At 46.0% G+C, this 22,081-nt stretch overlaps 1 protein-coding gene across 2 annotated transcripts; it reads right to left on the reverse strand.

Moving 5' to 3' along the window:
- Positions 1-319: 319 nt before the first annotated feature.
- Cryz (crystallin zeta) lies at positions 320-22,074 on the reverse strand. 2 transcript variants are annotated; one of them, XM_048453530.3, is made up of 9 exons: positions 21,916-22,074; positions 16,736-16,859; positions 13,607-13,759; positions 11,329-11,492; positions 9,768-9,819; positions 4,470-4,619; positions 1,972-2,073; positions 1,788-1,883; positions 320-1,389 (listed from the first exon to the last, which is right to left on the reverse strand). In XM_048453530.3, exons 2-9 carry the CDS (start codon positions 16,844-16,846, stop codon positions 1,228-1,230), a joined length of 990 nt encoding a protein of 329 aa, XP_048309487.1. In that variant the 5' UTR covers positions 16,847-16,859; positions 21,916-22,074; the 3' UTR covers positions 320-1,227. The 2 variants fall into 2 exon arrangements, with proteins under 2 accessions (XP_048309487.1, XP_048309488.1); XM_048453531.3 differs by lacking the exon at positions 21,916-22,074 and adding an exon at positions 19,783-19,936.
- Positions 22,075-22,081: the final 7 nt, after the last annotated feature.

A 22,081-nucleotide genomic window follows, 5' to 3' on the forward strand; every position in this document is an offset into this window, starting at 1 on the left:
ACCAGTGATGTCTGCTCACGACTTAGCAGGGTCCACATTCAGAGGGCAGCGTGGTGTTCACCAGAACAAACGAAACAGGACAATCATCCACATAATGCACCACGAGACAGGGTGATGCGTTCATGTGGAAAACACAAAGCCCAATGTGAGTGACGCAACCTCATCTCCTTGGATGGAATACTGGTGTGAGGCTTTTAAAAGGCCGTCCTTTTAGTTAATCTAAAAGAATTGCAGCGTAGAACAGGCCTACTAAGCAGCCACAAGGTCGGGAGCGATGCGGAAATGAGGCTTGTGCCCCACGAAGGAGACAGGCGCGGGCTTCAGTGTTCTACAGAATTTATTCCTGGTTACAAAACCATGAGAACTAAAGCAGACCTTGCCCATGTGTGAAATGTGTGAACTTACAATTTTAGGTGAAATTATGTCAGATTATGTGACTTGTGTCACACGCTCAGGAAGCCCTAAAGAACCATGAGGCGTTTAATGGAGGACCGCGCTGAACACCACAGACCTAGATAAGGTTGCTGACCTTCTGGAACGCAGCTGGTGACCAGCACTCCGGGAGTTGTCAGCAGTTTCGGGAGTGTGAGGGAAACAGACTGACAGCTTCCCCAGCCAGTACTCACGCTCGCCCTTCCCAGAGGCTTGTAGACTGGGAGGATGTTAGTTTGAGAAGTATGTTTTTCAGTCCAGAAAGCCTGCAGGGTCCAAGACAGTCACCGCCAATCAGAGGACTGGTGAATCTTAATAAAGGTAGGTAGGCTTGGAAGCCCAAACAGATCCACAGTCCCATAGTCTTATTTTGAATTAGTACATTTTAGGCAAAGGCATGAAGTTAAGGAATTAAGAAGTTCTGAAATGAAGTTGTGTGGCAGTCCAAGGCTATTATACCGGCTCTCGGAAAGTTGAGACAGAAGAATCACCATGAGTTCAATGCCAGCATGAACGGCAGAGCAAGACTCTGTCTCAAAACTAAAGAAAATAGAAACACTAAACCAAACAAAGAAAACAAAGAGAGAGAAGTAAAACCAGTTTTGGGATGCATGCTAACACCACTCAAGACTACACACTGCTGTCTACTATGGTGTTACTCCATTGTCTACTCCCTAAATTAGTGTTTTTAATACATGAAACTCAATGAAATGAACACTGATTAAAGATGATATCAGAAAGACTTGGTGACGAAGTTGTCACAATGGCACAGGGCATCCCAGAAAGAGCTGGTCATCATAAGAGAAGAATCATTTTCCCGGTCTTCCCACTGCTATGGATGATGTCTTCATGGGCCTGGACCACTTTCTCCAAAGGGTACTCAGAACCTATCACGGGTTTCACCCAGCCTTTTTCTATTCCTGTTTGGAGGATGCCTGCAAACTGCTGAAGTTCCTCCTAGGGGAGAGAGAGAAAAAAAATTAAAGTGTGCTTTATTGTCATTTGTTTCTCAGCAAGGACCACAGGACTCGCGTTTGGTGGAATTAAGGAACCTTGCTATCTAGAGCCATTCCAGAAAAGTCCTCCTGCAAGGGTAGCACTTTGCCCAGAACCTTTTAATTCTGTCAATCACACATCCTGGGACACTGTTAATATATGAAATACTGTCTTGAAATAGCTGTGACTAGTATGCCCTCTCCCAAACGCAGATTGAGTTATATACCATCTAGTGCCTGACTGGCATCTACCTCTCTAGGTGGGTGACCAAGCTCAACAACTACTTTTACTGTCAATCTGTCGATAGACAAATTTCCCAGTGTTTAAGTTAGCAACATCAGAACCACCTCCATCTGTACCTTGGTGGATGAAAAGAGAGAAACTCCAATGATGCTCGTCTCCTTTGCCATGGTGTCCCTTGGGTTTATCTCAATAGTGCCTCGACAGCCAACAACCTGTCATGAAAACACGGGGCCCACAGTGAAAACTGTTGTGAATGGAGCCAACGGCAGGAAACTCAAAGCGATGAGGAACAGTACTTACGATTACCCGCCCTCCACGGGACAGGAGCTTCAAGTCATTACTCAGGTTCACATTCGCCAGCATCTCAATAACCACATCAACCCCTTCATCACCAACAGATTTCTGCATAATGAAAGGAACAAGATAAAGGTGAGCTACTGTGAAACCGCTTCTCCGGCAGCTTGTTTCACAGAAATGCGTTTGAGATGGCATATAGATGCTACGTTTTTAAGACTAACAATGCATGCTTTAAAATGATCTAATTACAAGGCAATGATGCTGTGCCAAGCAAGCAGCTGCCCTGTGCCATGTGAAGACTAAGAGGCCCCTGATAAATTGCCATAATGAGATGAAATCTGATGAATTCTTTGTGTGTGTGCTAGTCAGCCTGAATATAAAATACTTTGCTGTGGGATAATGCTCTTGTACACTGTAAAGATTTGTCACTCATACTGGTTTAATAAAATGCTGACTGGCCAGTAGCCAGGCAGGAAGTATAGGAGAGGGAACCAGACTAGGAGAATTCTGGGAAGAGGAAAGGCAGAGAGTCAGTCACCAGCCAGATGCAGAGGAAGCAGAATGAGAGTGCCTCACTGAGAGAAGGTACTAAGTCGAGTGGCTAAACACAGACAAGAATTATGGGTCAACTTAAGTTGTAAGAGCTAGTTAGTAATAAGCCTGAGCTAACAGGCCAGTTTATAATTAATATAAGCCTCTGTGCATTTCTTTGGGAATGAACAGCCACAGGACAGGGTGGGACAGAAACTTCTGCTTACAATACTTTTTTCTTAGTTAAAAATCTTCCTATCGTGAAAAATGTTTACAGAGAATAAACAACAAACCAAAACTTCCCAAACCCTAGGGTTTTTTTATTTTTCTTAACAAATGAAGAAACAAGTAAGTACTAGCTACTTGGCATTTCAGGGTGTGTGTGTGTGTGTGTGTGTGTGTGTGTATGTGTATATGTGCATGCACATGCGTGCTTATATATTTGTGTGTGCAAATATGTATGTATAAGTGGGTACCTGTGTATCTGGGCTAAGGAGGAACTGTAGAATGTGTCTGTGGGTGAGGTGCACATTACTGTGTGTGTGTGCAGACTCAGTGTTGCACTAAGTGGTTTATCACTTGCTTGCTATACTAATTCTCTTTGTCTGCACCGTAGGGTATTGGTTCTCCATGTTTAAAATGGTTCTTGAAGAACCAGCAATATTATAGTTAGTTATCTTATATTGCATTTGTTTTATTTTGTTTTAACAGAAGTGAATACTTAAATCAAGCACTGGGTAGACCACAAAAATGGATTAACAGACTTAAAGCCAGGGGTTGGGGAAGAGAATACCACAAGCACAGCTCTTATGTAAGGCTTCAGTACCACATTAGCAGACCTAAGCCACGAGTTACAAAATGAAAAAGTTGGAGTTGAATTGCCTACACTGGTCAGAGAAATTTCCTCAGAGAAAGTAGCCCGGAGGATGAAAAGGAGATCCTTAAACACAAGAAGGAAGGTGAGGGAAAGCCATACCTGAGGTCTTTGGGGTACCTCCTCAGCCAGAGCTTTGTCGCGGACGGCAATGCAAACTGCTCTGGACTGAGCATCTGAACTGCATGCCACGGAAAGGGCTATGCCTTTTCCTTTGTTTTATTTTTGGGTGTTCATAGTTCAATGTTTTAAGTACTAGATGCTCAATAAGAGGCAGGAAGGTCAAAATTCCTCTTTGAACAGAGATTCATTCTAGTTATTTCTTCATACATTTAAAGGAACAAATGTCTCTGGGAACAGTAGAAGACAGAGGGGCTCTGAGCTCAGTTACAAGTATCAAGGCTGCGGAAACAGAGGCTTAAGCAGCAGGTGACAAGGACTTGGGAGAGCTTACAGGGGCTTCTCCAGATCCATCTCCATAGAAAAAAGCTGTAGCCCACGGTTCACCCCAGCCATCTCCCCCACCAGCCCTGCTTATGTCCATTTTAAATCACATTCTCCCTGCTGCCCTCCAGGTTGCCCGCATTACCCTGTCAGTTTCGCCCCTGTAAGCTCTCCCTGTATGAACTGTGTTGTATGCGACAGTTACCTGAATGCTCCCCGCCATGGTGGGTGGGACGGTGATTATTCCTCCCCAAGGACCCTGCTCACAAGCAGCATCTTTTCAGGATAGATAAATCTGATTTGTAATTCTGGGAACCTCAACCGCAGTGGGATCTCACATCGTAACAGCTGCCCTACAAGCACCGTGTAGCTGCAAATTTTGCTTACAACAAGGTCTTTCAGAAAAGCTCCATCTCATTCAATACGTATTCACAATGCAAAAATGAGAGCAAAGGCTGAAAACCTAGATGCCTGTGCCTTTTAAGTCAACTAAAACACATGTGGGATGAGAGCAGTACAGGTATGAAAATGGAAGCAATCTTATTTATTAAGCAGAATTTTATTCATTCATTAAAAGGGTAGTAGTTAAAATAACTTAAGTAAGTCTCCAAGAAGCAATATTTGACTTCTGTAAAACTGTAGAAAACTTTACCTTGATTTTATCAATATAATTAACTTCTTTGTGATCAAACACTTCATGAGCACCATTTTGCAGAACAAGCTTTTTTCCTTCCTCAGAACCAGCGGTGCCCAAAACCTTTAAACCATGAGCTCTGGCAACCTGGCATGTAGCCAGTCCAACCTGGAAAACAGAACACAAGCCTGACGTGACACGTTCTCTGCGTTCCCGAAAAGCCTTTGACATCTACAGGGAACTGCGGATCTCTCTAGTGCAGTGTCTCTCGACCCGGAGGTGGAGCGGCCCTCCCACAGGGTGGCACCTCAGACATGCTGCACATCGGACATTCTATACCTCAGACATCCTGCACATCTGACATTTACATTATGATTCATAACAATAGCAAAATTACAGTTATGGAGTAACAAAGGAATAATTCTAAGGTTGGGAAGTCACCACAATGTGAGGAACTACATTAAAGGGCTGCAGCATTAGGAAGGTTGAAGTACTAGTGTATAACCTGTCCTGAAGGTTAGAAGAAGACCAGCTGTAAGTTCGCATTCATAGCATCCTGGAGACACGCTAAGTTCTCCCTATGCTGTGCCCCCCCCCCCACCTTCACAGTGCTCGGTGAGTCTCCATCATGTCTCTCTGTGTTATGCTGATGAGGAGCGGCAACCCTGCCCAAATCTCATACAGCAGAACAGGGCCACATCAGACCATATAACGTTGCCATTAACCCATTAATCATCAGAACACCTGCTAACATCTGCCTTCGTGCAGGAGGTGTGGGCTTTAAAGATGGCCTCAACACTGCTCCCTGCCTAAAACTAACCAGTTAGTTACCACATTCTTTATAACAAGCATAAGGCCTCTGTCATTTAAGTCAAAGACACAGGTTCATAGGCTCACATTTATTGAGTGCCTGTCTTGTGCTGGCCATGGACTTAATGTAAAAATAAATAAACAAATTTTAAAAAATTACATTCTGAAGACAAAAAAAGATAATAAATGATCAAACAAGTGAGTAAAGTCAGAAGATAACAGAAAGTCCGAGGGAAAATAACAAAACCAGCAAGGGTTAGAGGTGTGGAGAGGGGCTGTCGGGGCCATCAGAAGAAAGGCCCCAGGAAGAGAGGGGCGGGAGGAGCGCGAGGCAAACACGAGCCGCATGTGCAGACGGTAAAGGGCAGGGCTGGTTACAGAGCATTCATGGGATGGTCAAAAGGCAGGAAGAGGGATGACGTGGCTCAGGGGAGAATCATAAGACCCAGAGGAGACAAAGTCGGCGGCCAAGGTCTAGGGCAAGGTAAGGGCTCTGGGCAATACTGAGCACCATGGCAATGGCTGGCTGACAGCTGTAACCTCTAACCGCATCTCCCACAGGACAGACAGACGCTCTAGCCACTGACAAACCCACGGGAAGGAAGTGAGGTGGTGTAAAATCGCCCCACTGGGGACTGCTGACCCCAGCATCCATTGGATTTTCCAACGGCATCAGCTCACTCTCAGTTTTCACAGGGAACAAAACACTTCCCAACAAGCCAAATTTAGAAAGGCACTTACTGCTTGAAAAGAAGATATTCACTCACTTCTTTTTTATCTTTATTTATTATTTTTATTTTACATGCATTGGTGTTTTTGCCTGCATGCATGTTTGTATCAGAGTGTCAGATCTTAGAGTTACAGCTGTGAGCTGCCATGTGGGTGCTGGGAACTGAACCCAGGTCCCCTGGAAGAGCAATCAGTGTTCTTAACCACTGAGACATCTCTCCAGCCCCCTATTTCTTTGGAGAAACTCATTTTGCGTAGCTCGGGCTGGACTGAACTCAATGAGCTCCTCTGCCTCAGGCTCCCAAGAGCCAACACATTTGGCTGTTCTTTTCTGCTAAAGCCCAAACACAGAGCAGGACCTCCTCGGCACTTCCCACTCAGGACTCCTTTTCCCCTGAGAAGTTCTTATGTGACCTTAGGCATACAGGCATGGGACACACAAACCAGACCTCCTGGAGTGTGACCCATTACTCTGAAGTTATACTCGTTGAGGGTAAGAATGACACCTCACATAAATACATGTAGTACAAAAGAGGCAGACATGCTTAGGCCCTCGTCAGAATTGTTGAAAATCCTTCCCTACTCCCAGGTCAACATTCATTGAATTATTTTTTTTTAATGAAGCTCAAGGTAACAATTCAATAGCAATTTTTAAAATCAAGCCTTTCTTGTGTATATGTGTGCCTATGTGCTGGCGTGTGTACCCATGTATATGTGTGTACACATGTAGAGTACACATTGTTGAATGAGTATACTCCCTCCCGTATCACATCACCTTATTAAAATCACACATTCTAACACCATGTGATCCCGGGGTGACATTAATTTGATGTAGGTGGGCCTTCTGTTATGTGTTATTTTCATTGGTTAATAAAGAGACTGCCTTGGCCCTTTGATAGGACAGAAAATTAGGTAGGTGGAGTAAACAGAACAGAATGCTGGGAAGAGGGCAATGAGGCAGACGCCATGGAGCCAGCCACCAGGTCAGACATGCTGAATCTTTCCCGGTAAGCCACCACCTCGTGGTGCTACACAGATTATTAGAAATGGGTTAATCAAGATGTGAGAGTTAGCCAGTAGCTAACTCTCTAGAGATAATGGGTCAGGCAGTCTTTAAATGAGTACAATTTGTGTGTTGTTATTTTCAGGGCTAAGCTAGCCGTGCGGGAGCCAGGCGGGATGAAAAGCAGGCCTGCCCGCAGCTCCTTACTACATTAATTGGACACATGCTGACACAGGATCAGTAGGTTAGAAAGCTTTCCACCGAGTCAGGTCAGAAACCGTGTGGTAGAGGCGGAGAACCCGCTTGTGCACACGTGGTCCTCCGGTCACCAAGAGCATGCTCAGACACACAGATAATAAATGTAAAGACTGAAGAAGCAGGGCTGGAGAGATGGCGCAAAGGGTAAGAGCATTGACTACTTTTCCAGAGGTCCTGAGGTCAGTTCCAGGAACCACATGGTGGCTCACAGCCATCTACAGTGAGATCTGATGCCCTCTTCTGGCGTGGAAGCAAAACACACAGACAGCACACTGTATACATAATAAAAAAATTAAAAAATGAAGAAGCTATGATCTGGAAGGTCAACAGGGTTGGGCAAGATAGGAAAAATAATTACTGGAAAAATGAGAGAAACTCACTAGAGCAGAGGCAATTCTAGCCTCCTGAGCTGAAACAGGTTTAAAGACCGTAAGGTCCGAGGGGTGGACGAGGCTATGCAAGCCAGGCTATGGAAGGGTTTCTGTAATCTAACAGAAACAAGAAGGAAGGACTCCACCTAATAAGGATACAGCCAGCCCATTCGGCGAAAACCGCACTAAGGAGTCATCACAATCGACTCCAATGACTGAAGTTTTCTATTAACACTCCAGCCCTAATAAAACCCCACTTTAAAGCAGAGACTTAACGCAAACACACCGTGTACTGCTCTCCTCTGAGGGGCCTCTCAGTAGTCTCCTGAATGCTTCTGGCTGCTATCTCCTTGCCAACAATTAGACTCACAATATTTTTCCAAGAGATTATGTGCCGTTATTTGCCAGGTATTTGTCTCCACCTTACTTTGCTGGCAGTAAAAGGAGGCACTCCCCACCAACACACTAGGACAATGGCTGTGTTTGTAAATCCACATCATCTTAAACCCACAACATAATCCCGCAGGAACGGGAATTAAGTGAGAACAGAGAGTACAAACAGAAGCCAGGGAAAGCCAGGGCTCTGTGTCCCTCTGATAGGGCAGGAGGATCACAGGTGCTTCACACAGCAGGCTGTCAGCCCGTCCAGGCCAGCCAGGATTTAGCGGGCTCAACCAGCTCCGAAAACCAACAGTTTGGATTTTACCTTTTAAAAAAGCAAACCAATCCCTCAGAAGCGACGGGGCTTTCTACAGGAGGGTGAAGGGAATAAAGAGATTTCCTTCAAACTCCTCTCCGCTGCACCAAAATCTCTCCTCTCTACAGAGCGCCAGGCTCTCAGAAAGCCAAAGCAATCAAATAAACAAATGTGCTTTCCAAACCTGCGGTTATTGGGTTAAATTTAAACTTCCTCCTAACCAGCCTTTGGTGGTGGTGATCAGTGAGCTCAGCTGTTGTGTTTCCTCAAGCTGCAAAGACACCTTGGGCTTTTTCATTCATCGTCTAATCCGTGAAGTCCCCCAGGATTGATTTCTTTGAGTCATTCAGGAAGCTGGGGAAGGAACAGGAAGTTCATCTCTAAAGAGGCAGAGTGGCCTGACTTTTTGAGTTACCTGGCACGTTTAGAGGCCGAGTCATGTTGTCAGGGCACTACCTGCGGTGTCCATGAGCTACCCAGAGCCCCCAGTACTGATGGTTGACAAGCTCCCTGAAGGTGAGCCATTGCGTCCCAGGTCCTGGGTTTTAACAATGTGAAATCTTCTCGCCAACATTTCCAAAGTCCCTCTGTGCTGGAGTTACCAAATCCCAAATGCACGACTCTGCTTTTCCCTCTGTGTTCCTTGGAGACAGGCTGCAGGAAGCTCGCTGAGGGGGCATCTAACAGTGCTGTGCTTGGTGATTTCCCACAGGGGCTGAGGCTCTAGGTTCGGAATCTTTGCCCCTCTAGACGCTAACAATTGAAGTCTTGGGTTGTGGAGTTGAGGACACGGCTATATACCACACACTCCTTGGATGTCACCACAGTGCGCATTGTGTTGGTGGGGAGAAGGGGGGGGGCTGGACAGAAGAAAAGTTCACCACTGCCCACCATGTTAATTTTTTATCAGGTGTCGTGCTGAATTGATTAGGCAAGAAATGCTACAGCATCAGCCATGAATTCCACTCTGGGACTGCATTGCAAGAAGCTCCGCGGCATGAAAGGCCCAGGTTGGGGAGCATGACTATAAATTTGGCTCTTCAAAGTGACTTTGCTGTGTACAGTGTCAGCGTCCCAGCACGGAGAGAGGAGGGGTGCACCAGGTCTTGTCCCTGCTGGGGAGCTGATGATGGGGGAGGAAGGGACAGTTTTCTGCAGCGTGTGGCCTTCCTGGGCCCACTGTGCTCCTGCAGACGGCTTCTCATCTAGGTATCACTGACTTTGGACCCAACGGGTTATTTTTAAAAGAAGAGGACATAAAGTTGGGAAAGTCATGTTGGAGGTGGGGGCTGGGGGAAAGATCAAACCCACTGAATGCAACATATGAAATGCTCAAAGAATAACTTTGTAAAATTTTAAAAGTAAAAAGGTAAAGAGATCTCAAGAACTATTACATGAGACCCCGTAACTCCATGCTCACTTAAACAGACTTAAAAAGAGATACTTACTCCTCCACTCGCCCCGTGAACCAGGACGCTTTCCCCAGCTTGCACACGGGCACTGCGGAACAAAGCAGAGGTGCATTACTCTCTCCTTCGACGCTAACCAAGAGCTGGTGTTTCCCATCATCATTGAGGGATTTCTACCCTTGCTTCAGCCAACACTCAAAGAGCTACTGAATCCTGACATGGAGTCAAGCATCCTCTAACTCGAGGCTCTAAAGGATGGTTCCCAGAGTCACGATGAATGAACACAATTCTTCTATGCAGTACCCACTCAAGAGATGCCACTGGGTATCTGTTTCCTGCCTCTGTCCATGTTGGATGCAGAAATCACACTGCAGTCCTTAGGCTACAGTCCTTATATGTTGGTGGAACTTCTGAACCAGAAGAACTAGAGTCCCTCATGCCCATGTGTCCCACAGAGGTCCCAAGACAAGCTTTCTACAGCTCAGTCTTTATCCTGTGGTCCAGGGTTACCCAGGTAATAGCAGGTGGGCTGCTTTTGGCAGTGTTAATAAGATGTCCTTGCCTCTCCGCACCTCTGAAAATCTTGTAAAATGTTCAGGCTTTGCGCCTGTGCCATGGAACTATGTTCTTTTAAACACCGACAGTCATCGTCACTGTATAAACCATGTACACATGCCGTCTACTTGATAACTCTTACGGTTTTTAATTACTCAACGCCAGTTGAGCTGTGTTCTGGATCTCAACCTTCATGAAGAATACCCAGCACCCCATGTCCAGTGTTCCCTTACTTTCATCCACTCTCTTCCATGTTCAACGGGAATAACCAGAGAAGTACCAGACACCAGGGCCACTGCTGCAGCAGTGACCACGCCCTTGGCTGCTGCTTCTCTTCAGCACTCTGATTACCTTTGTCTGGTTCCAGCTCACCACCAAAGAGTCTTGGATTGATCAGAAAACTTGACTCTCTTGAAATATTTGCCCAATGTATGTGGTGATTTGAAAAAATATGGCTCCCAAAGGGAGTGGCACTATGAGGAGGTGTGGCCTTGTTGGAGGAAGTGTGTCATTGTGGGGTTGGGCTTTGAGGTCTCTTTTGCTTAAGCTGCCCTCGGTGTAACAGTCAGTCACTTTCTGTTGCCTGGGAGACGTAGCACTCTTAGCCGCAGCACCATGTCTGCCTGCTGCCATGCTCTCTGTCTTAATGACAGTGAACTGATGCTCTGAAACCATAGCAAACCCCCAATCACATGCTTTCCTGTGTAAGAGTTGCCGTGGCCATCGTGGCTCTTCCCAGCAACAGAACAGTGACTAAGACACAGAAAGATACCTCAGGATCTTGTAACATGTCCCTCCTGATTCCCAGGTTTTGAGAAAATCATCTCCATTCAAAGGATTAATTCCATCTTTCTTCCTCAAAATGATCAAACTCCTGCCCTCTCCATGACTGTCATGACCCAAGATATGTTTCATGGTGAATGACGAACAGCCACGGTACAGGCAGCAAACAGGTAGGGAGAGCCGCCAGCCTGGGCTGTGAAGGGTGTTCCTCACCTGTGGAACAGAGCCGCCCGCTTGGGCTGTGAGCAGCAGTGCCCCTCACCTGTGGAACAGAGCCCGGCAGGCTGTGAAGTATGGGATCGCAAGCGCAGCGCCCTGCTTGAAGTCCAGCGTCTCCGGCAGGGTGTAGACAGTGTGATCCGCTGCCAGAGCGAACTCTGCATAACCGCCAGAAATTGTGCTGGAGCAGAAGACCCGGTCCCCTTTCTGAAAAAGAGATCAATGAGTGCACGCAGCCATGATTCCTATTAGGCCAAGACAGATGAGACTTTTACAATTCCAACCTTACAGGAAGACGAGAAAGAATCATTTACATATGGGTATCTCCAGCTCAGTATCTGATAAACACAACTGAAACACTGAACGTCTCTGCATGTTTTCTAACTGGGAACTTATAAAAAGAAGCATTAAAGGAGGCAGGGGAACAGGACTGCAGTTCTGCTGAGCACTTACTAAGCTGGGCCTTCTACACAACCACCACAGTGACCTAGGGCAGATGTGCGCTCCATCATCGCCAACGGATGAGGAAACTGGAGTGCACTTAAGTTCCCTAGTTGCATCCAATTAAGATTGAAATAGCAGAGAAAGATAAAGCAGACCCCAGTTCCTCTCACAGCAAGAAGCAAGGCCCCCTGTTAATGGCCACCTGCTACCACTCCGGCCATAGAAAAGCACACACTTTGGTAACACATCCCACGTGCCTAGAGAAATGGCTGGCCACACGAATACTTGGCCTATATCTTTAGGGAGAAAAAGAAAGAGAGAGGGGAAGGGAGGAAGGAAGAAAGAAAGGAAGACCCTATAATAAACGACTGTGCAGTGATGGCCTCGGTATACACAAACTGGCCCCATAACAAAGAGATATGAAAAGCCAACAGCACTGTGCTGTAGGGTGGATGTGAAAAGGAAACTGAGAGCCAAAGGCCAGCGTGAGCAATGGGTGGTGTTGTCTGAGAATGAGCAAGGAAGACTAATAGACAAGTCCCGCTTTATGACTTGAAAACACACCCTATTGACGTCTGTGTAGTTTGGACATGAAGAACTCGCCGGAAGGAGAATACTGCTTTGGAGTCCTGTGAAGGGTAGCAGTAGCAGCACAATGTCCCAGATCTCAAGCAGGCTCACGTCTAAGAGGAGGGGAGGGAAAGGGAGACAGGCAATGGCAAAGCAAGAAAGCATGGGAGGCAGATCCGGGTGGGACTGGGAGCGTAGCAGGATTAAGGTGGCATTCACAGAGCAACGACGGCAAACAAGGATGCCTAGAGGAAGGGCAAGCAGCACAGGAGCACTGCGGAACCCGAAGGAAAAGCTGGGCTTGGCTTTTACTGTCTAAGAAAACGTTAAGCGACTGAAAGTATCAAATGTCATCAGGAAGTTATGATAAGGACATAGAAGGGCCCGCTGACTCCGGGACTACTGGCATTAGCAAGAAAGCTTTAGAGACACTATGGGGGCAGATGCCACATTGCCACCAGCCGAGAAAGCTGCAGGGATCTGCCCACTTCCTGCACAGGGCCACGCTAAGTTTCTCCAGTGAAGCCCCATTTTGGTGACTATGCTGCCAAAGCTGAGCAGGTCAAGGAAGCAGGGGGAAAGAGGGTAGGCGTAAGCATCCTCCAAAGACACGATCCATGCCGGGCAAGTCTTTTGGCAGAACAGTAACGACAGCCATGATCACAGCCCTGACCTCAACTCTGACATGGCAGAGAGACGCTGCACACGCTTGTGTTTTATTTACCTTCCAAAAGAGCTAAGCCTTTCCTACTCTGTGAAATTAAAAGGTTCTGTCTGTGTGAGAAGGGTTGGGCCGTCTGACATCCCTATGTGTTCTGTCTGTGTGAGAAGGGAATGGGGCCGTCTGACATCCCTATGTGTTCTGGCTGTGTGAGAAGGGTTGGGGCCGTCTGACATCCCTATGTGTTCCGTCTGTGTGAGAAGAGCCGGGGCCGTCTGACATCCCTCTGTGTTCTGTCTGTGTGAGAAGAGCCGGGGCCGTCTGACATCCCTCTGTGTTCTGTCTGTGTGAGAAGAGCCGGGGCCCTCTGACATCCCTATGTGTTTTCTTCACTCACAAGTTTCTATTAGACTAAACAGACCACAACTCATCCACCGAGTCGTGATGACACCGAAATCACCCACTATTGATTCCCAGCTGTGCGGACGAGCAGGGCCTCTGGATACGAAATACTTTCTTTTTGGCGAGGAGTACCCCAACTAGCAGAAATTGTGTAATCAGTACCTTTGAAAGTCTTTAAAGCTATAATTAAATTTCAGAAGAATGCTACTAAGTCTAAATAGAAACCATCAAAAATGGAAGATACCTTGAAAGCAGATACACTGTCTCCAACAGATTCGATGACCCCCGCCACATCGGTGCCTGGAGTGTAGGGCAAGACGGGTTTTCGGCTGTAGGTGCCAGAGCGAATATAGGTCTCCACAGGGTTGACACCACAGGCGTGGACTTTGATTAGAACCTGTAACGACAAAACAACTCAGGTCACACAGAGCACTGTAGCACTGCCTTACAATGATGCTTAAAGTATAATGACAGAGCTAGAAAAACTGAGGAAAATTTAAAAAAAAAAAAAGCAAGACCCAACAAGCCTGTGCCTTCAACAAGCCTGCATTCTAAGTCTACATTAAGAAGTAACGTAGGCTGGCTTACACGCTATTTAAAACTCTCAGGAAACAATAAAAGACGTTCAGAGAGGTGTGTTTCAGCGAACTCCATGTGTCCATAAGAGCAACTTCCTCTTCTTAGATATGTATGAGGAATACTATACCATGTGCCAGCTAGTTGTAACGCCAACTTGGCACACACTGTAGTCATCTGAGAGCAGGGAACACCAACCGAGAAACTGTTTCCATAGGGTCTGACTATAGACCAGCCCAGAAGGTAGTCTCTTAAATACTAGTGTGGGAGGGCCCAGCCCATTGTGGGAGGTGCCATCCCTAAGCAGGTGATCCTGGGTACTGTAAGAAAGCAGGCAGATCAAGCCATGAAGAGCAAGCCAGTAAGCAGCACTCTCCATGGCCTCTGCACGAGCCTCCGTCTTGAGGCTCCTGCCCTGTTTGCGTTTCTGCCCTCACTGCTTGGATGAACTGTGATATGGAACCGGGAGTGCAACAGTCTCCTCCTCCCCAAGCTTGATTACAATATTTTGTCACAGCAACAGACAAGTGGGCACCCGGGAGCAGGTGACAGGCCTGACCCGGCTGGGTTTTGGGGGAAGGTGGAAGACACTGAGACACTGCTGCAACTTAGCTTTGCTTCGTTCAGGTTGTTACTACACCTCTTGGAGTAAGAAAGCACTTGACTTACCGTGACTTCACAGGAGCCCATAGCTCAGAGACTTTGAACTTTAAAAGAGGTTTTGAAGTTTTACACAGACTTTGGATTTTTAAAGAGACTGAAATTTTAAAGTGTTTGAATTTGTAAAGACTGTGGGGCTCTTAAGTCTGTAAAATAGTTTATATTGTGATGATATTAGCTTGTGATCTTGGGGAAGAATGAGAACGGAAAGGTTGTGTCTTAACAGGGATATTGTTCATCAGATTGATAAGGGGCAAATTATGCCACTAGTTCCATGCCAACTCAACGCAAGCTCTAGTCATCTGAGAGGCGGGGAACCCAACTGAGGAAATGCCCCAACAAGATTGGGCTGTGGGCAGGTCTATAGGGTATTTTCTTAATTAGTGATTAATGTATGAGGGCCCAGCCCAGTGCTTGACACCATCCCAGGGCTGGTGGTCGTGGGTTCTATGACAAAGCAGGCTGAGTAAACCATGAGGTTCACACCAGTAAGCAGAACCCCTCCATGGTCTTTGCCTTCAGCTCCTGCCTTCAGGTTCCCCCTCTGTTTTCAGTGATGAATCAGTCTATGCAAGCGTGAGTGAAATAAACCCTTTCCTTCCCAAGTAACTTTTGGTCATGAAGGCTCATCACAGCAACAGAAACCCCATGGATTCACCCTCTGGAACTGTAAGATCCAGTAAGCTCATTTTTCCTATCAGTTGCCTTGGTCATGGTGTCTCTTCACGCAATAGAAAAGTAATTAAGACACCCGTTCTCCTTCACTCATGAGGAGCCAAGGGACTGAGGGGGAACCACAGGAAAGTGAGCCAAAGCGCTTCAGTCACTTGCAGGCTTGGTCTAGCAAAACCTCCCCCAAAACCATCTCTTTCCACGCAAGCTCCATGCTGAAGTCCACGAAGCCCACACTGAAAGAGGCCTGGGTTCCCCCGTCGCTGGTGGAGGACGGCTCCCACCAGCTCTGCAGGAATAGGGACACAATCTTCTGTTGGTGGACCACTGAGGTTCTGAGGCTACATCTATCAAAGAGCTGAGTTTGGGGGCTGCGGATGTAGACTGACAGCAGAAGGCTTATAGTGTGCTGGAGTCCCTGAGCCAAGCCCACATACGGCAGAGAAGCACGGTCTCCTTCAGAACACAGTCAGTATCTATCTCTGCTGTAAGAGGAAAGAGAGGTCTGACAGAAGGGGAGGGGTGCTCTTCAGGTCCAAGGAATGTGTACCATGATGGAAAGAGAGTCTCGTGAAGAAACCGGATAAACTTAAGGCCGCTACAGTCTGCTGAGAGGGTGGTTAGGAATGAACCTGGAAAGATGAGCTATGGCTAAGCTGAAAAAAATTTTTTTTTCTTCTAAGGTTTGCTAAGGTTTTTAGACTATATGCACAATTCAAATCAAAAGGATATTGCTACAAAACAAATCACTAGAGACAATAAAATCCTACAACTGAATAACTGAATTCTCTTAATAATGCAGAGGGGAAATTATTTTCCCACCATGTGAAAAAGAAAAATCAGGGAGGTTCCTGATAACAAACATATTCAGAATTCGCATGATGACATTGAAACCCCATTACTAGACTATACAGGTGATGTCCAGCCTTAAAAAGGCTGTGGTAGCATTGTATGAGGCCACTTGTTCATCCTAGAACCTAAACAACCACACAGAAACTGTACTAATTAAATCACTGATTGGCCTATTAGCTCTAACTTCTTATTGGCTAGCTCTTACATCTTAATTTAACCCATTTCCATTATTCTGTGTATAGCCACAAGGCTGTGGCTTATTGGGTAAAGTTCTGGCATCTGTCTACGGTGGGGGGCTACATGGCTTCTCTTTGACTCCACCTCCTTTCTCCCAGCATTCAGTTTAGATTTCCCCACCTAGCTCTACCCTGTCCTATCAACAGGCCAAGGCAGTTTCTTTATTCACCAATGGTATTCACAGCATATAGAGGAGAATCCCACATCAGTGGTAGCCAGGGTAATTCCTTTTCACTGTCTACTTCAGTAATTACCATGTGCATTACTTTGTCAGGATTCACAGAGACAGTTAAACAGCATTCTAGTCCAGCATCTTTGTAGATTGCTGCGCGTCTGCTCAGAGCAAGCATCACCTGCACAGAATGGTTATCCTCACCTGGTGGTCTTTGGGGACAGGAACTGCCACGTTGGACTGGAGTTTCAGCACTTCTGGTCCACCAAACTCAAACACTCTAATAGCCCTCATCAACTTTTGTCCAGTTGCCATGGCGACCTAGAGACTAAGAAAGCATTAATATATTATCACATTGTACCCAAGCTGTCACTGTTTTCTCTCCCCGAGAGAGGACATATTAAACAAAGTTTCAAACAGCAGTTTAAACCAGAAGCTTCCCACTGAGCTCATCTCACATTCAGGGACCTTTCATCCTGAAAATCCTTCAGCTACAAAGCAAAATACGCCATACCACTTCCCTTGGGGGGTTAGTGCCTTCAACAACACACAAACAAAAACGTCTGGAAAACATAGCAGGATACCATATCTGATGGCTTTTGTTTGTTTGTTTGTCTAAGATTCGGTTGCGGTGTCTTAAAAATCTTACAAACATTAGATTTAGGGATTTTCAGTCAGATTATGAACTGCTGAAAGTCCAGAGAACAAAAGGAATAAACATTTATGCCTAGCTTTAACAAGTTAGCCTTTTAATAACCTAAAGTATTATAGCCATAACTGAAGCCCATTGCACTCATCCTCCAGCCAGCTCTGGCCACACTTTGAAAAATCGGTTAGTACCATAAATCCAATGCTAGTAACTGCCCAATGTGTTTATGTGCACTCAAGAGTAATGTGTGCAATTATTTTGTATATTTACTAACTTTATTTATATTGAATTGTACTGAATTGTGGTATTTCCTTTTCCCTTTTAGCACCCAGCTTTTGAAATTCATCAGGTTATGGGAACATTAGTCTTCCTGTAGCTTTCTATTATGTTTGTTTATATGAGTGTGTGCGTATATAAAAGAAAGTGTGGGCACATATAGGCATGTAGGTAGAACAGCCAAGAGCCTGTTCTTTCCTTCCACCATGTGGGTCCCGGGAACAAAATGAGGTGGTTAGCTTTGGTGGCAAGTGCCTTTACCCACAGAATCATCTCTCACAGTCCCTCTGCAGTTCACTATAACAAAAACAGAAAGAAAATTTAAACCTAAAAAGTAGTGTGGCTGTTTATATATTACAAAGGTCCGGGTAACCTTTATTCCCTCCTGTAATTATTAAAAGGAAGAAAAAAGCCCAGTTAAAAATAAACTCTAAGAAAAGCAAAGCTAGTTACCAAATAAAATTAAGTAACTGAAACACCAAAGTGGAAGAGATGTAAAGAACGGGTTTAGTTATATCCCCATAATTTTAACTGCGCCTTTTCATAATTTCTTTAAATAAATCCAATCAAATAGATTCTGCTATGACCTGGGAGGTTTTGTTAGCTGGAAGAACAATCACATCCCTCAAACACCAGGAATATTGGAGAAGCAAACCTCGGAACCTGAGAAAAACAAATGCCGAGTTTTCTATTCAGTCCAGAAAAGAAGTCAAGCAAAACACTAATACCACACATGCGCTGGTCGCTGTTCACTCAACAGACAGGTTTTTAACATTAAATGTGAGTGTGGCCAAACTGTCCCTGGAGAGATGTAAACACATACCCCACCTTGTTATGGGGCCTCAGCATAAGCCACATCTGACGGAGGGCTCCCGTGCGTTTGCAAGGCTGACTTACAGAGCATGGGCGAGGGGTTTCTTAGAGCTCAGATGACTCCACATCTACCACACCACTGGAAAGTCTCACCCAGCACGGACGGACAGATGGAAACCCTCTTCAGTTAAGCTTCCATCTGCCAAACATTCTAGACCTTCTGGGACAATGAGGCCAAGCGCAGTTAGGGCAAAATCACACACAGTTGGCCCTGAGGTCCAGAAGGGGAGTGGCTGGAATATCAGCTAAGGGTCGTACAACCCCACCTTTCAATGAGGGAATGTCAACAGTCACGGATCGTGATATTGGCGTATCTCTCGTAAACAAGGAGTCAAAGCTTTCTGCTTCAGTTGCTTCGCTCAGAGGATGACACTTTCCAGGGGAGATGCTGTGCCAAACCCAGAAAATGCCGTGAACTGTACACACACCACACACATCACACACACACACACACACACACACACACACACACACACACACACCACACTCACACTCTTTCATTGCCAGGCTGTGGCTGGAACCTGGGCCCTGTGCCTGCTAAGCATCTACAACAGGGCTCTACACCGGATTTCAGCTTTGTCGAGATAGGGTCTAGCTATGTAGACCAGGTTGGTCTTGAAAATCCTACGCAGCCCACACTGGCCCCCAGTTCTCCGTCCTACAGCCTCTGCATCTTGAATGCTGTGATTCAGGGATGTTGCCACCTTACTCTGCTTCTTCACCTTCTATCATTTCCAACACATCTGACCAACAGACACCCTTACCAGCCTGAAAAGACTATAGTAATAATAAAATCAAAATTGTTCTAAGCCAGGGTCTGTCTCTTGTTGCTAACGCATTTATTTTCTTACATTTTGAGGGGGGAAGGAAGGAGGTCAGGAGAGCAGCGAAGGAAGGCGGTGGTCCAGGGCCCAGGAGACTGGCCCTCCTCTCTCCCTCCTCCTCCCTACCTCCCCTACCACTCTGGATAATGTTGCGAAGGGTAGCACCACCCTTCTGCTTCCCTTGATCTTATTCCCCACTGAGCCCTTGCATTCAACTGATCGGGTTCCAGACCAAACTCTCTGCCTTTGAACTCAACCACACTATCATCATTCGCTCCATAACCCTGGTGCCGTATCAAAGGGAATCACAAAGAAAGAAACAGCAGGATATACCAACAGCAATTATGAAATTCTTTAAGCCCTAATATTCAGCTTTTCCTAAAACGTATGCGGTTTTTCTTTATCTCCACACATCTAATTATCTTCACAATAGGCAAGAATGGAAAGTTACTAAAACTGTTACCTTATGCAGAACTAAAAGCAAAGCCCTTATTTTAAAAATGAGAAGACACCAGAAGAGGTTCAGGGCCCGGGCAGGGTCACACAGGTCACAGGGAGCTAGAGCCCAAGTCCTGAGACTTCAATGTTGGCGGACACTGTTTTTCTAATGTATGATCCTCCAAACTCACCTCTGGAAATATTGGCCTAGATTGTCCTTAATGTCTGTGAAATGAATTCTGGGATGGATGAGAAACTGGGATCACCAAGCTGCAGGCTGGAGTGTTGTGTGGTAGTTGATAACACTCTGACAATCAAGTTTGCTTTGAGTCAGAGGGCAGAGCTAGCCACTAGCGGACCAAAATTAACCATAGAGGTCTTGGAGGACTGAGGATAGATAGGAAACAGGAAGCAGTGAGGCGGGGCTGAGAGAGGGGCTCAGTTTTTTGGATTGAGAAATGGAGAGGAAGTCTCTAGTGGTTTCTCTATCGCTTTTCCGATCATTTCAAGTTCTTACTCCAATATCTGACTCCCGATTTTCTATTGACAAAGAATAATTAGATAAACGCTTCACTGAAAGTTTCTAACGAAGTCATCTACCTGGGCATTCTTCAAATGCCTATAAACTGAGAAATACAGCAGAAACACACAGGATATGGGTCTATCGGGAAAGCTAATCGGCCCCGATGGTAGCGCACTCCCTGCATAAGCTATCTATGGGGATCACCCGCAACAGCAGAGAGACCCCACGCGGGTGCCTGGAGCACAGTAAGCTTTAGCATCACCCACGGTCTCAGGCGGGATAACGCGGAGCATCTCACACCGGAGCCTAGGCTGACCTAGAACTCAGTTTGTAGACCAGGTTGGACTGGAGTCTCAGTGATTTTCCTGCCTCAGCCTTCCTAGCCTGGCTGCTTTGTTGGTTTTTATTTGTTTGTTGTAACTATGCTGTGGTTAAATGACTTCTATTTATCAAATACCTATGTTATAAATACAATACTTTGGTTTATTTTTTATTTTACTTTTGTTTCTAGAACATACATAGTTAGAAATTCCTCCTCTAGGCTATGTTTGAACTAACTCATCCATAGGTTTAAATGAAAACGGAAGGCATAGGAAAAAGTGTAGAAATCTTAACAGAGAACTGCTGGGTCAGTTCTCAAGCTCAGAGTAAAGCCCCCTTACCGAGAGCAGGGGGGCCGAGGTTAGGGTCGGCAGCAAAGAGCACTTGTCTCCTTGCTGAGGATTTCATCTGGATTTCCAGCACCATGGAGGGTCAGGTTCAAAACCAACTCTCACTCCAGACTGAGAGCCCACACCCTCCTCTGTCCTCTGAGAGCCCTTGGCATGCATATGGTGCAGACACACAGGCAAAATGCCTACATGCATAAAATATATTTTAAAAAGAACACAATAAAATAAATTAAGAATTTCTGGAGGTATTTTAAAAGGAAGGCTAAGAAAGAGACCCAATAGTTTTAAGATGTACTGCCACTGTTCTAGAATGGCCTGTTGTAGCATGTGGACTTATTATTAAGTTGGGAATGCAGATAAATGATCAAAATTAAAGTGGCCAGTACCATTCTTGTGTCTGTGTGACTTTGTCTCGGCCTTGTGCTCACAGAGATCACCTGGCTCCACTGTGAGACAGTGGGGAGACGTACTGTGACCGCTGCCTTCCCTAAGAGCCAGAGCCAGCAGGAAGTCATGGTGGCTTTGGGGGCTCACAGGCAAGCAGTCCAACCTTACCTTTGCGCCTTTCAATCAATCATTAACATGTGTTTTCTGTTTACGTCAACCCTGTAGAAACTGTAAATGTACAAGATGTAGTTAAGAAAGTATTACGGTTTTTTTCCCCCTCTCTGTCCCTCTTCTTTTGAAGACTATGGTAGGTTGGTGCCACGGAGTTTAAAGGAAGATACTAACGCCAGCTGCGTGCAGACTGGAGGACAGAGTACAGAAAGTCCTCTCTCTGCCTGTAGCTGGGGAGTTGTGAACCCGGAGTAGGGGCACATGAGCCTTGGTGGCTGCAGAAATCACCCGGATTGAACCACCCGGCCACCGGCTGTGCACATCTCAAGGGTAGATCCTCCTCGAGCCTAGGATTTGTTTTTGTTGGTGGTGGTAGTTGTGGGTTGTTTTTGTTTGTTTGTTTGCTTGCTTGCTTGCTTTTTAAAAGCCTCCCAGCAGACAGGGCTAGGAGCTTGCAGTCCTGGTCAACCGCCAGGTTGTAAATCGGTACCCCGGGACAGAGGGAAGGAAAGACAAGTAGTCAAAACCAAGCGCAGCTCATTTGGAGAGATCGACGTTTAAAAACCACTTACCCTTCTCTTAGAGTAAGAATCAAAACCTCCTAAGCTCCAAAAGTTCCTCGGCAAGATAAACCTTCTGTCCCTTTCCAACTTTTGCAGGGCTCCTCCTTGTCGCTACGCCTCCTCTAGGGGGCGGAGGCTGGCATCAGCTGACCGCGCAAACGCAGGAGTTTGGCCC

Source organism: Myodes glareolus, chromosome 17, assembly GCF_982192425.1.
Source record: "Myodes glareolus chromosome 17, mMyoGla1.1, whole genome shotgun sequence".
In the NCBI taxonomy this organism is placed as follows: Eukaryota; Metazoa; Chordata; class Mammalia; order Rodentia; family Cricetidae; genus Myodes; species Myodes glareolus.

Excerpts from the sequence above, each read along its gene's own strand:
- Cryz (XM_048453530.3), bottom strand. The coding sequence starts at position 16,846 with ATGGCAACTGGACAAAAGTTGATGAGGGCTATTAGAGTGTTTGAGTTT. Across the intron at positions 13,760-16,735 it reads CTGTCCCCAAAGACCACCAG|GTTCTAATCAAAGTCCACGC; the intron begins GTGAGGATAACC and ends TTGTCGTTACAG. Across the intron at positions 9,820-11,328 it reads TGCCGGGCTCTGTTCCACAG|TGCCCGTGTGCAAGCTGGGG; the intron begins GTGAGGGGCACT and ends TTTGTTCCGCAG.